Raw genomic sequence first — 15,345 nt, forward strand, 5'->3', positions numbered from 1 at the left:
TATATATCTTCAGTGTATGATTACTGGCAATACATCAATTTGCAGTGGTGCTCTTCATGACCCATATTGTCTATTGTATATCCTTTTAAAACACTGCTAAAGATAACACTTCACAGGAATTGTGCCTGAATTTCTCCTCAAGAAGCTGCTTGATAAGAGTACAACTTTGCAAATTCTTAGCAAAGGGTGGCTATTTTGAAAATGCTAAAATAAAACATAATCCTAATTAATTTTGGATGGTTTTAAAGACACAACATATTGCCCATAATCACATTTGTTTATACAGCATTTCCCGTTTCCTTCCACTTTGACACCTTGACATGTGAGAGTAAAAATCAGTGAAAGTCGCCAGTGGTTTCCTTCTCTGAGAGCCTTTAAAGACTGGGTTTTTCCCGAGATCAGAATTCCTGTGCTTGTACTGGTCGACGTCACACGGAATTCTGGTAAGGGAAGTTATGAAGCATAGCTGAACAACCATATAAATGCCCCATCACAGTATTCACATAATCCCAAACAGAACCATCATATTAGTGAAAGAACTGCAGAGACATTGAAAGGATCACATCACTAACAATGGTATGTGAGCTATTATACTTACTTTATTTAAATATATTTTTGTGTATCAGTGTACTTTATCAATCTAGTGTCATTATATGTTCATGCAATTGATATAGTCCTTCAATTTTTCAGAGCTTCAAAATACAGTTACGTGGAGTCAATCCTTTGCAATTTTTTGCTTCCGTTCTTCTTATTTCTTCAGGTGAGAAATCATAAAGTTAGCAACAACTAAAATGTGTGTGTTCAATTTTACAATTCACAACCTGTAAAATAGTTAATTCAACGTTGTTTTAATTCTGCAGTGTTAAACATGTTGACGGGCACTGAAGGCTGGTCATACCATTGCTCAGACTCCACCATGACCTGGGAAGAGGCAAGAAACTGGTGCAAGGAGCGCTTCACAGACATGGTGGCCATCCAAAACAAAGAGGAGATTTCTTATTTAAACAGCTACTTGCCAAAAGTTAATGGGTATTACTGGATTGGGATACGCAAAATTAATGACACCTGGACCTGGGTGGGAACCAACAAGAAACTTACTGACGAAGCTAAGAATTGGGCAAATAATGAGCCAAATGGAAAGAAATATAATGAAGACTGTGTGGAAATATACATTAAAAGAGACGAGGAGGCCGGCAAATGGAACGATGAGTCCTGTTCGAGACTGAAGACTGCGTTATGTTACACTGGTATGTGGTCTTTGCTAGTTTATGAGGGAAAATTAAATGCATTGATTAGTGGTTAAAGTAGTAACATTAGAAATAAACAAAATTGTTTCTTCTTCTCAGCATCCTGCAAAAACGATTCCTGCGTCAGTGGTCATGGCGAGTGTGTGGAGACTATAAACAACCACACATGCTCATGCTTTGAAGGTTTTTATGGAGAGATGTGTGAGAATGGTGAGTAACATTTCTCTGGACACTACTGACATATCTGTTTAAATATAGGCTAATTATTGTGCTTCTCATTTTCGGCTTTTCAGTAATAAAATGCAAACCAGAGGACATCACCAAACCAGATCATGGCAGTGTCCAGTGTTCTAATCCTAATGGAGACTACTCATATGACTCTCAGTGTGAATACTCCTGTGATGAGGGTTATAAACTAAAGGGTGCCAGTATGGCAAAATGCACCGCTACAGCAGAATGGTCGAGCAAACCACCAACCTGTGAACGTGAGTAGAATTTTTGTTAAATTATGTGAAGCAAATGTAACTATTTTTCACTAGAGATGAACCTGCATATCACAATCGGCCAGTATTGTTTGTTTAAATCTATATCAGATTTTAAAATATGCTATCGGTGTATCTCTAATTTTCATGATTAACATGTCTGTACATTTGTTTGCAGTTATTCAATGTGCAGAGCTAACCGCACCAAACAATGGGACAATGCACTGTAGCCACAATCCCAAAGGCAACTTTAGCTCCCAATCCACTTGTGCGTTTGCTTGTAAAGAAGGATACACGTTACAAACATCCAGCTCATCTACGCTGCTTTGTGGAGCCACAGGAAACTGGAATGATTCACAACCCAGATGTAAAGGTAAGCTCAGATGTCTCCATACTGTGATATAAATCTGCTTTATGTTCTGTGGATTTATATAATATTGCCCCTTTTCTTCTCTTTCAGTAATAAAATGCAAACCGGAGGACATCACCACACCAGATCATGGCACCGTCCATTGTTCTAATCCTAATGGAAACTTTTCATATGACTCTCTGTGTGAATACTCCTGTGATGAGGGTTATAAACTAAAGGGTGCCAGTATGGCGAGATGCACTGCGACAACAGAATGGTCGAGTAAACCACCAACCTGTGAACGTGAGTAGAATTTATAGCATATATAATTGGATGCTGTTTACACAGATACTGATTTTGGACATACTTAAAACCTTTCAAATGATTGTGTTTTCGCAGTTGTTCAATGTTCAGAGCTGATCACACCAAACAATGGGACAATGCACTGTCGCCACAATCCCAAAGGCAACTTCGGCTACCAGTCCACCTGTGAGTTTGCTTGTAAAGAAGGATACACGTTACAAACATGCAGCTCATCTACGCTGCTTTGTGGAGCCACAGGACACTGGAATGATTCACAACCCAGCTGTGAAAGTAAGAAAGCTCACTTGAAGTCAAGTAGCCAGCTGAAGTCAAGCAAATAAGTTTTAATGACTGTACCAATCTTTGTTTTGTTTTTTTAGTTGTAAAATGCAATCCCGAGGATGTCACCACTTTATATTATGGCAGTGTCCAATGTTCTAAACCCAATGGAGATTTTTCATATGACTCTGTGTGTGAATACTCATGTGAGGAGGGTTATGAACTGAAGGGGTCCAGTACGACAAAATGCACTGCTAACACAGAATGGACCAGCAAACCACCGACCTGTGAACGTGAGTTTTTAAAACACACATGGCAATTTAATGTTACATTGACAAACACTTACTGGTAAAGCATACATCAGATTGTGCTAATCCTAGTGGAGATTTATCATGTTGTCTTTTTTTACTGCTCAGCTGTTCGCTGCCCATCCCGTGAGAATCCAGCCAATGTTGTCATGGACTGCACTGATTCAAGCTTTATTTACGGGAGTAAGTGCAGCTTCAGTTGTGAAGAAGGTTATCTCCTCCAGGGGGCGTCAGAGATCAGCTGTACAAAAACTGCAGAGTGGAGTCATGAACCACCTCGCTGTGAAGGTAGTTCAAAAATGCTTGCAACATATGCAATTTTGTATACTTTGTTTGCAGTAAATAAACACTTTTTGTTTATTCACTCTATAGCAGTGGACTGTCCACCTCTTGATGAGCCTGTCAATGGGGACATAAACTGCACTTTGGAGGAACCCATCTTTGGAACAGTCTGCATCTTCAGCTGTCATGATGGTTACCAGCTTTACAATAATGAGATTGTGATGTGCAACCACAATGGAAACTGGTCAGGGGAGGTTGCAGTGTGCTTAGGTAAATATTGATATGGCTTTTAGTGATAACTTTGGTATGACGTTTTACATCTGAAATGTTAATTTTATCTTAACCTGTACCTTACAGCTCAACCTGGACCCTCAGCATCGAGCTTTAAAGTGACAGAAGTGACACTTGGGGTTTCAGCTATTGTCGGGAGCTCTAGTCTGTTGTTAATCCTTTGGATACTGAAGAAATTGAGACGTAACGGTGAGCTAGCCATTATAATATACACTATAGCAATATAATTACACGGTTTAATGGTGCATGAAGCATCAATAAAAACACAAATTTAATGTATATATCTTTTTGTTTTCCAAACAGCTAACAAGTTTGACCTGAACAGGTGGGCCTACTTTAAATATAATGTATCTACATTCAATTATTTTTACTTTACTTTTTGGTTACTTAACTATATCCTACCTAACAGTATGTTTTTTTATTTTAATTTTCAGCAACTCTGATACTGAGGATCCTCCACAGGTTTATAAGAACAGTCGTGACAGTCTGATTTAGAGCAGAAGTACATCATGGGTCTTCACAAGATAACCAGACATGCAGGAAAAATTCATTGTCATTTTTCTTCCCAATGGAAGTTGTTTTTTACCTGACTGAACATATTGTTCTGTACTTTTTTACTTGTTGTAATGTTAATATTTATGAGCTGTTTTTGTGACTATTTATTCAATGTAGCCTATAAAACTACTTGTGTGAAAACCAATAAAATGTTTAATTTATGAAACATTATGACTAAATTCATGAAAGCATTATGGGCATTACTTCCTCAACATTGTTAAGCATTAAAAATAAATAATAAATGACAAAAATACATTGAATTTTTATTTAAAAAAAAAACATGACTGATGGAGATGATGGGGTAGTGGACAGTGCTCCGACATATGGTGCGACGCACTTCCAGCGACCCAAGTTCAACTGCAGCTTGAGGTCCTTTGCCAATCCCATATCTCCTGTACATTCCTGTCATCTCCTTAAAGGGACACTCAACTTTTTTTGAAATTATGCTTATTTTCTAGCTCCCCTAGAGTTAAACATTTGATTCTTACCGTTTTGGAATCCATTCAGTCTGGTGCTAGCACTTTTAGCATAGCTTAGCATAATCCATTGAATCTGATTAGACCATTAGCATCGCGCCTAAAAAATAACCAAAGAGTTTTGATATTTTCCCTATTTAAAACTTGACTCTTCTGTAGTTAACTTACATCATGTACTAAGACTGAAAGAAAATGAAAAGTTTCGATTTTCTAGGCTGATATAGGAACTATACTCTCATTCTGGTGTAATAATCAAGGACTTTACTGCCATAACATGGCTGCAGGAGGCGCAATGATATTAAATAGTGCCCGAAAATAGTCCCCTGCTATTGAAAGATACTAAGGGGGCAATTTTCGGCTGCTGCGTAATATTATTGCACCTCCTGCAGCCATGTTACGGCAGTAAAGTCCTTGATTATTACGCCAGAATGAGAGTATAGTTCCTAACCATATCGGCCTAGAAAATTGCAACTTTTAATTTTCCATTAGTCTTAGTACACGATGTAACTAACAGATGAGTCAAGTTTTAAATAGAAAAAATATCAAAAAATTAACGAAAAGGTTATTTTAGGTGCAATGCTAATGGTCTAATCAGATTCAATGGATTATGCTAAGCTATGCTAAAAGTGTTAGAAGCTGGAAAATGAGAATATATTTTTTTTAATGTAGAGTGTCCCTTTAAATATTGTGTATCAAATAAAAGCAAACATGACACTGACCCTGCCAGTGAAAACCCAGCTAAACAGGCATTTTTACGGTTTTACGCATAAAATCATCCTAAAAGAACATTTTGTAAAATATAATTTTGATATCTTTAATACTGACTGAGAAAGGTCATGTCATATTAAAATTATATTATATATTTTTTATATATTGATATTACTTTCCATTAAACTGCGAGTAGGCTATATTGTCAGTGGAGTTATTACTGCCAACAATACGTCAATTTGAAGTGGTGCTCTTAATGACCCACATTGTCTATGCATATCTTTTATAAACACTGCTGAAGATAACACTTCACAGGAATTTTGACTGAATTTCTCCTCAAGAAGCTGCTTGATAAGAGTACAATCTTGCAAATTCTCAGCAAAGGTTGCTATTTTGAAAATGCTAAAATATTACAGTGCTAATTTGTTTTGGATGGTTTCAGTCACAACAAAAAATCCCATAATCACATTTGATGTATATAGCCTTTCCCGTTTCCTGCCACTTCTTTGACACATTGATATGTGAGAGTGAAAATAAATGAAAGTGGCAGGCAGTTTCCTCCTCTGTGAGCCTTAAATAGTGGGTTTTTCCAGATATCAGAATTCCTGTGCTTGTATTGGCCGACATCACAAGGCGTTCTGGGAAGGGAAGCATAGCTGAGCAACCATATAAATGCCCCATCACAGTTATTCCCAAACAGAACCATCATATTAGTAAAAGAACTGCAGAGACCTTGACAGGATCACATCACTAACAATGGTACGTGAGTTATTATACTTACATTCTTGAAATATATTTTTGTGTATCAGTGTACTTTATCAATCTAGTGTCATTTTTTGTTCATGCAATTGATATAATCCTTCAATTTTTCAGAGCTCCAAAATACAGTTACGTGGAGTCAACCCTTTGCAATTTTTTGCTTCCCTTCTTCTTATTTCTTCAGGTGAGAAATCATAAAGTTAGCAACAACTACAATGTTTGTGTTCAATTTTACAGTTGACAACCTGCAAAATAGTTAATTCAATGTTGTTTTAATTCTGCAGTGTTAAACATGTGGACGGGCACTGAAGGCTGGTCATACCATCGCTCAGACTCCACCATGACCTGGGAAAACGCAAGAGACTGGTGCAGGAAGCGCTTCACAGACATGGTGGCCATCCAAAACAAAGAGGAGATTTCTTATTTAAACAGCTACTTACCAAAAGTTAATGGGTATTACTGGATTGGGATCCGCAAAATTAACGGCATCTGGACCTGGGTGGGAACCAACAAGAAACTTACTGATGAAGCTAAGAATTGGGCAAATAATGAGCCAAATGGAAAGAAATATAATGAAGACTGTGTGGAAATATACATTAAAAGAGACTATGAGGCAGGCAAATGGAATGATGAGCACTGTTTGAAACGGAAGACTGCGTTATGTTACACTGGTAGGTGGTCCAAATAAAATGGATCTGTTGTGTCTGTATATGCATTGATTAGTGGTTAAAGCAGTAACATTAAAATACACAAAATTGTTTCTTCTTCTCAGCATCCTGCAAAAACGATTCCTGCGTCAGTGGTCATGGCGAGTGCGTGGAGACTATAAACAACCACACATGCTCATGCTTTGAAGGTTTTTATGGAGAGATGTGTGAGAATGGTGAGTTACATTTCTCTGGACACTACTGACATATCTGTTTTAACATAGGCTAATTATGGTGCTTCTCATTTTCGGCTTTTCAGTAATAAAATGCAAATCGGAGGACATCAGCAAACCAGATCATGGCAGTGTCCATTGTTCTAATCCTAATGGAAAGTTTTCATATGACTCTCTGTGTGAATACTCCTGTGATGAGGGTTATAAACTAAAGGGTGCCAGTATGTCAAAATGCACCGCGACAACAGAATGGTCGAGCAAACCACCAAGCTGTGAACGTGAGTAGAATTCATGTTTATTTATGTGAAGCAAACATGACTACATGACACTAGCGATGCATCAATAGGCAGATTTTTGGATCAATTAAAAACAATTATTTTATTTTCTTTTTATTGAACTTTGCTAATTTAAAACATGATCGTAACAGACATCTATTTTAATGCCAAAAGTTAAATAGCCTACTGCAAGTATGCACAAGTGACAGATTTCACAATCGGCCAGTATTGTTTGTTTAAATCTGTAGCCTATCAGACAAAAAAATGCTATCTGTGCATTTCTACTTTACATGTCTCTATTAACATGTCTGCATATTTGTTTGCAGTTGTTCTATGTTCAGAGCTGATCACACCAAACAATGGGACAATGCACTGTCACCACGATTACAAAGGCAACTTTAGCTCCCAATCCACCTGTGAGTTTGCTTGTGAAGAAGGATACACGTTACAAACATCCAGCTCATCTACGCTGCTTTGTGGAGCCACAGGACACTGGAATGATTCACAACCCAGATGTGAAAGTAAGAAGCTCACTTAAAATCAAGTAGCCAGCTGTGGAGGTCTTCTTTTTACCCGAACCCGACGTGAATAAATAATTTGTTAAAAAAAGACCTTACCCGAGAAAAACCCGAGTCCGAACCAATGGCATTTTTTTACCTAACTAGACTTGAGTGTTAATAGAAGGGGGAGGCTGAAGACCTGGAGCAAGGCAGATTTCGGCAACGACATGTGTGCAGTTTGCAGCCCCGGACGCACCAAAGAAACTCCGGTGGCCTCGCAACCAATTTGGCTCGCTGCTTCATTTATTTTCATTTGTTATCTGACGACGACACAAAGGTAACGTTTACCGCTAAAATGTACATTTTAAAATTAATTGACAGCCACACGATGTCACAAGCGCTCTTTGCAAACAGAGGACGGTTGGTTACGCACACACGCGCGAGATAGTTCGGGTCATCTCCTGTCCGTTCGGCGAAACACATTCATTTTAAATTACCCGAGACCGTTGTGGCTATTATTATCCGACCCATATCCGAGGCACATGTGAAACTTTTAGACCCGAACCCGCTCAGGTCGGACCTCGGGTTTTCGGATCTGTGGACCCGTGAAGAAGACCGCTAAGCTGAAGTCAAGCAAATACGTTTTAATCACTGTACCAATTTATATTTTTTGTTTTTAGTTGTAAAATGCAATCCCGAGGATGTCCTCACTTTACATCACGGCAGTGTCCAATGTTCTAATCCCAATGGATTTTTTTCATATGACTCTGTGTGTGAATACTCATGTGAGGAGGGTTATGAACTGAAGGGGTTCAGTACGACAAAATGCACTGCTACCACAGAATGGACCAGCAAACCACCAACCTGTGAACGTAGAAATTACGTTAACTTATGTGAAGCAAATATAACTACTACGGCTAAATAGTGTGTTGATTCTGTATAATTCAAAAATGCTATCGGTCCATCTCTACTTTTGATGATTAACAGTCTTTTTTTAAATGTCTGTACATTTGTTTGCAGTTATTCAATGTTCAGAGCTGACCGCACCAAACAATGGGACAATGCACTGTCACCACAATCCCAAAGGCAACTTTGGCTTCCAATCCACCTGTGAGTTTGCTTGTAAAGAAGGATACACGTTACGAACATCCAGCTCATCTACGCTGCTTTGTGGAGCCACAGGACACTGGAATTATTCACAACCCAGCTGTGAAAGTAAGAACGCTCACTTGAAGTCAAGTAGCCTGCTGAAGTCTAGCAAATAAGTCTTAATCACTGTACCAATCTTTGTTATTTTTAGTTGTAAAATGCAATCCTGAGGATGTCACCACTTTATATTACGGCAGAGTACAATGTTCTAATCCCAATGGAAATTTTTCATATGACTCTGTATGTGAATACTCATGTGAGGAGGGTTATGAACTGAAGGGGTCCACAAGAACAAAATGCACTGCTACCACAGAATGGACCAGCAAACCACCAACCTGTAAACGTGAGTAGAAATAATTTTAACTTATGTGAAGTAACTACTTTTTATTAGTGATGGCTGATGGGGGAATTTTGTATCAATTTAAAATAATATTTTATTTTTATTAAACTTTGCTAATTTAAAAAATGAAATAGCTCTAAAAGTGGTTCACTGGCTCGTAATCTTAGGGGAACCATTTTAAATGCCATATAGCACCTGTGTAAAACCATATGTGGTGCTATAGTGTTGCTATATCACCCCGTATGGTTCTTCATAGGTGCTTTATAGGTGCTATAGCACTAAAAATGGTTCCCCTATGAATACGAGTTTTCAGTGCTATTTAGCACAATTTTTTTTTGAATGTTCATAATTAATAGTTACTATTAACATGTCTGTACATTTGTTTGCAGTTATTCAATGTTCAGAGCTGATCACACCAAAAAATGGGACAATGCACTGTCGCCACGATTCCAAAGGCAACTTTAGCTCCCAATCCACTTGTGCGTTTGCTTGTAAAGAAGGATACACGTTACAAACATCCAGCTCATCTACGCTGCTTTGTGGAGCCACAGGACACTGGAATGATTCACAACCCAGATGTGAAAGTAAGAAGGCTCAGGTGTCTCCGTGATAGATCTGCTTTAAGTTCCGTGAATTTATGTAATATTGCCACTTTTCTTCTCTTTCAGTTATAAAATGCAAACCGGAGGACATCACCACACCAGATCATGGCACCGTCTATTGTTCTAATCCTAATGGAAACTTTTCATATGACTCTTTGTGTAAATACTCCTGTGATGAGGGTTATAAACTAAAGGGTGCCAGTATGGCGAGATGCACCGTGACAACAGAATGGTCGAGCAAACCACCAAGCTGTGAACGTGAGTAGAATTTATAGCATATATCGGAGGCTTTTTACACAGATACCAATTCTGGAAATACTTAAAACCTTTCAAATGATTGTGTTTTTACAGTTATTCAATGTTCAGAGCTGATCACACCAAACAATGGGACAATGCACTGTAGCCACAATCCCAAAGGCAACTTTGGCTTCCAATCCACCTGTGAGTTTGCTTGTAAAGAAGGATACACGTTACAAACATCCAGCTCATCTACGCTGCTTTGTGGAGCCACAGGACACTGGAATTATTCACAACCCAGCTGTGAAAGTAAGAAAGCTCACTTAAAGTCAAGTAGCCGGCTGAAGTCTAGCAAATAAGTCTTAATCACTGTACCAATCTTTGTTATTTTTAGTTGTAAAATGCAATCCTGAGGACGTCACCACTTTATATTACGGCAGAGTACAATGTTCTAATCCCAATGGAAATTTTTCATATGACTCTGTATGTGAATACTCATGTGAGGAGGGTTATGAACTGAAGGGGTCCACGAGGACAAAATGCACTGCTACCACAGAATGGACCAGCAAACCACCAACCTGTGAACGTGAGTAGAAATAATTTTAACTTATGTGAAGCAACTACTTTTTATTAGTGATGGGGCAATTTTTTGATCAATTTAAAATAATAATTTTATTTTTATTGAACTTTGCTTATTTAAAAGTGATCGAAACAGACATTAATGACAAAAGTGACAGATATCACAGTCGGCCATTATTGTTTGTTTAAATCAGTTTCAGACAAAAAATGCTATCGGTGTATCTCTTAATTTTCATTCTAAAAACAAACGTTGCTTAATAGCTCTAAAAGTGGTTCACTGGCTCGTAATCTTAGGGGAACCATTTTAAATGCCATATAGCACATGTGTAAAACCTTATGTGGTGCTATAGTGGTGCTATATCAGCCTGTATGGTTCTTCATAGGTGCTTTATAGGTGCTATATAGAACTAAAAATGGTTCCCCTATGAATACGAGTTTTCAGTGCTATTTAGCACAATTTTTTTTGAATGTTCATAATTAATAGTTACTATTAACATGTCTGTACATTTGTTTGCAGTTATTCAATGTTCAGAGCTGACCGCACCAAACAATGGGACAATGCACTGTAGCCACAATCCCAAAGGCAACTTTGGCTTCCAATCCACCTGTGAGTTTGCTTGTAAAGAAGGATACACGTTACAAACATCCAGCTCATCTACGCTGCTTTGTGGAGCCACAGGACACTGGAATGATTCACAACCCAGATGTGAAAGTAAGAAGGCTCAGGTGTCTCCGTGATAGATCTGCTTTAAGTTCTGTGGATTTATGTAATATTGCCACTTTTCTTCTCTTTCAGTTATAAAATGCAAACCGGAGGACATCACCACACCAGATCATGGCACCGTCTATTGTTCTAATCCTAATGGAAACTTTTCATATGACTCTCTGTGTGAATACTCCTGTGATGAGGGTTATAAACTAAAGGGTGCCAGTATGGCGAGATGCACCGTGACAACAGAATGGTCGAGCAAACCACCAACTTGTGAACGTGAGTAGTTGTATAGTATATATCGGATGCTGTTTACACATTCGGGACATACTTAAAACCTTTTATCTTACTTGTGTTTTTGCAGTTGTTCAATGTTCAGAGCTGATCACACCAAACAATGGGACAATGCAGTGTCACCATGATTTCAAAGGCAACTTTAGCTCCCAATCCACCTGTGAGTTTGCTTGTAAAGAAGGATACACGTTACAAACATCCAGCTCATCTACGCTGCTTTGTGGAGCCACAGGACACTGGAATGATTCACAACCCAGCTGTGAAAGTAAGAAAGCTCACTTAAAATCAAGTAGCCGGCTGAAGTCAAGCAAATAAGTTTTAATCTTTGTACCAATCTTTGCTCTTTTTTAGTTGTAAAATGCAAACCTGAGGACGTCACCACTTTATATTACGGCAGTGTCCAATGTTCTAAACCCAATGGAAATTTTTCATATGACTCTGTGTGTGAATACTCATGTGAGGAGGGTTATGAACTGAAGGGGTCCAGTACGACAAAATGCACTGCTACCACCGAATGGACCAGCAAACCACCGACCTGTGAACGTGAGTTTTTAAAACATGGAGGGCAATTTAATGTGACATTTACAAACACGTATTGGTAAAACATACATCAGATCATGCTAATCCTAATGGAGATTTATCATGTTCACATGTCTTTTTTTACTGCTCAGCTGTTCGCTGCCCAACCCATGAGAATCCAGCCAATGGTGTCATGGACTGCACTGATTCAAGCTTTATTTATGGGAGTAAGTGCAGCTTCAGTTGTGAAGAAGGTTATCTCCTCCAGGGGGCGTCAGAGATCAGCTGTACAAAAACTGCAGAGTGGAGTCACGAACCACCTCGCTGTGAAGGTAGTTAAGAAACTACCATTTGCAATTTCGTATTTAAAGCATTAGACATTGTTCGCAGTAAATAAACACTTTTTGTTTATTCACTCTATAGCAGTGGATTGCCCACATCTTTATGAGCCTGTCAATGGGGACATGAACTGCACTTTGGAGGAACCCATCTTTGGAACAGTCTGCATCTTCAACTGTCATGATGGTTACCAGCTTTACAATAATGAGATTGTGATGTGCAACCACAATGGAAACTGGTCAGGGGAGGTAGCAGTGTGCTTAGGTAAATATTGATATGGCTTTTTTTTAGTGATGACATTTTACATCTGAAGTGTTAATTTTATCTTAACCTGTACATTACAGCTCAACCTGGACCCTCAGCATCGAGCTTTAAAGTGACAGAAGTGACAGCTGGGGTTTCCGCTATTGTCGGGAGCTCTAGTCTGTTATCTGTCCTTTGGATACTGAAGAAATTGAGACGTAACGGTGAGCTAGCCACTATAATATACACCACAGCAATATAATCACATGATTTAATGGTACATGCAGCATCAATAAAAACAAAAATTTAATGAATATATCTTTTTGTTTCCCTAACAGCTAACAAGTTTGACATGAGCAGGTGAGCCTACTTTAAATATAACGTATCTATGTTAAGTTATTTTTACATTACTTTTGGGTTGCTTAACTATATCCCATTTAACAGTACATTTGTCTATTTTAATTTTCAGCTCTGATACTGAAGATCCTCCACAGGTTTATAAGAACAGTCGTGACAGTCTGATTTAAAGCAATGACGGAGATTGACTCAAGCAGCTGTGAGACGCTGGCGGCCGCAGCGAAGCATTTGCAGTGTTGCCAGATCCCATTGTGAAAAATAGAGTTTAGAATTTAATGTTTTAGCAATAATGTGACACTTTATGAAATGTATAAAGTAAGAGTGTGCAGATTAGTGTTAGCAATGTCTCTGTTTTTTTTTCCTGAAACACAAGGTTTGAACTTTTGATTATGTTTTCGTACTAATCTGGCAACAAGTACCTAAACAGTAATCAAATGGCACATCATGTAGTGTGGGCACTGGGCAGGTAATTGCAGACATAATACTGCATTCGGTAAGACACAGATAATAATCTTCATAAATGTAAGAAACGCTTTTAACACTAAAAATAATTAGAAAATAACACGGTTACAAAGATGTACAACAATTGGGTTTAAGTGAAATATGCCAAATATGTAAACATTGGCCATGAAGTTTTTATTCACTTTCACTAATAAGAGCACTAAACAAAGTTCTTGGTTACCTAATATTGCTTATTAAAACGATTACTATAATGCTATAATAAGCATTGTTGCATGAACATAAATATTATCCATCCTAAGTCAGCAGTAAAGTATTAACAAATTGTGATTTAATAAACATAATATAACAATGTCCACCCCCAAATCATATAAACGGAGTGTGTATCCAAAGTGTATGGCAAAAAGGTTATGGCAGAATACATAAGATCCCAGGTAAAAAATAAAGTATACTTGAATATACTAAAACTACAAATCTAGTAATAAATAGTATAGTTCTAATGCGTCTGTAAAGTTTACAATACCAGTAACACATAGAGTTCTAGTGTATTGAAATACATGGTGTCTTAAAATAGCACAGTTAAGTACACTTAAGTTTATCTTAAGTACTAAAGACTACAAAATTTGTGCTCAAAATAGTACATTTAATAAGTATACTTAAAGTGTAGTGCTGTGTTTTCTACTGGGATAGCCTTTGTTAACTCTTAACACCCCTGGACCTCACTCATTTTCAAACCCTGGCTATGGCATTGGAGCGGAAGTGCATCACACTTCATGGGGTCTTCACAAAATACCTGCAGGCAAAAAGTCATCAATTGTAATTTTTCTTCCCAATGGAAGTTTTTTTCTTTACCTGACTGAGCATATTGTTCTGTACTGTACTATTCTATTTGTTTCTGTGCAAATGTATTGTCATTATTATGACCTTATGAAATTTATTCAAGACTTATTTATTCAATGTTTGTCTATAAAACTACCTTATAAAATTTTGAATTTATGAAAAATTGGGACTGAAATCATGAAAGTCTTATGTGCATTACTTCCTCTGGATTGTTTAGATTGTTAAAAATTTAATTTTGATATTTTTAATACTGACTGAGAAAGGTGATGTCAAAGACTGAAATCATAAGGTAATGGGTGAAATCAAACTTTGATGCATTACAAGACTTTAGCCTGGATTTCACAGACAGGGTCACATTTGTTTAATAACACTGATTATCTCCAGAAAACGTTGCAGTTAGCAGTACATTAAAATCTTAACATCTAAATAAAGGGCAGGATACAAGTGATTGTAATATTCCTGAATCTTTCCTCACCAAAAGGGTGTGAAAATTGTGAGATAACCCATTAGAATTGTGAATGCAGTGAAAGGTTTTGTTTAACTAACGCCCGGTCCTAATCATCCGTCTGTATCCTGTCAATGTGTCCTTTCCTGAATCTGTTTATAATCTACAGTAAACGGTCAGGCGGTGCATGCTTGTTTTTTTTTACTTATCTTAGTGAATTAAGGTCCTGAGAAGATCCCACTAGCCTTTTTGGAGACCCAGTCCAACAATAATAAAAAATAAAGCCACAATGTTTTTAAACCTTATGCATTTAAACATGTAAAGAAACATCCTGCAATTGTATGCTAATGAACTGTTAAATGGTGGGGAAACCCAAATAACCACAGAAAGTATTGAAATAAAAGTACTTGATCAGCTACACATGTGATTTAAGAGGATCATGGTAAGTATCCATATCACAGTTTATATTCTGTATGTATATATATCTTATATATCTTACAATTTTGGATATTGATTTTTTGTCAATATGACTTTTGTCA

The 15,345-nt window shown here is 37.6% G+C and overlaps 1 protein-coding gene across 7 annotated transcripts; it reads left to right on the forward strand.

The window, feature by feature from the left end:
• Positions 1–481: 481 nt before the first annotated feature.
• Positions 482–15,123, forward strand: sele (selectin E). 7 transcript variants are annotated; one of them, XM_073811401.1, is made up of 22 exons: positions 482–576; positions 691–760; positions 6,324–6,710; positions 6,812–6,922; positions 7,006–7,197; positions 7,521–7,715; positions 8,375–8,566; positions 8,715–8,909; positions 8,995–9,186; positions 9,573–9,767; positions 9,852–10,043; positions 10,137–10,331; positions 10,417–10,608; positions 11,119–11,313; positions 11,398–11,589; positions 11,675–11,869; positions 11,956–12,147; positions 12,276–12,455; positions 12,547–12,726; positions 12,807–12,929; positions 13,044–13,065; positions 13,175–15,123. In XM_073811401.1, exons 1-22 carry the CDS (start codon positions 574–576, stop codon positions 13,230–13,232), a joined length of 3,648 nt encoding a protein of 1,215 aa, XP_073667502.1. In that variant the 5' UTR covers positions 482–573; the 3' UTR covers positions 13,233–15,123. The 7 variants fall into 7 exon arrangements, with proteins under 7 accessions (XP_073667502.1, XP_073667505.1, XP_073667501.1 ...); XM_073811400.1 differs by lacking the exons at positions 6,324–6,710; positions 6,812–6,922; positions 7,006–7,197; ... (1 more) ...; positions 8,375–8,566; positions 8,715–8,909 and adding exons at positions 861–1,247; positions 1,347–1,457; positions 1,541–1,732; ... (1 more) ...; positions 2,190–2,381; positions 2,478–2,672 and having other exon boundaries at positions 484–576; positions 13,175–15,122; XM_065268263.2 differs by lacking the exons at positions 482–576; positions 691–760 and adding exons at positions 5,961–6,039; positions 6,154–6,223.
• The last annotated feature ends 222 nt before the right edge of the window (positions 15,124–15,345 follow it).

Source organism: Paramisgurnus dabryanus, chromosome 12, assembly GCF_030506205.2.
Source record: "Paramisgurnus dabryanus chromosome 12, PD_genome_1.1, whole genome shotgun sequence".
NCBI lineage: Eukaryota > Metazoa > Chordata > Actinopteri > Cypriniformes > Cobitidae > Paramisgurnus > Paramisgurnus dabryanus.

Coding starts and splice junctions, on each gene's coding strand:
- sele (XM_073811401.1), top strand. Junction 6,711..6,811: donor GACTGCGTTATGTTACACTG/GTAGGTGGTCCA, acceptor TCTTCTTCTCAG/CATCCTGCAAAAACGATTCC. Junction 7,716..8,374: donor TTCACAACCCAGATGTGAAA/GTAAGAAGCTCA, acceptor TTTTGTTTTTAG/TTGTAAAATGCAATCCCGAG.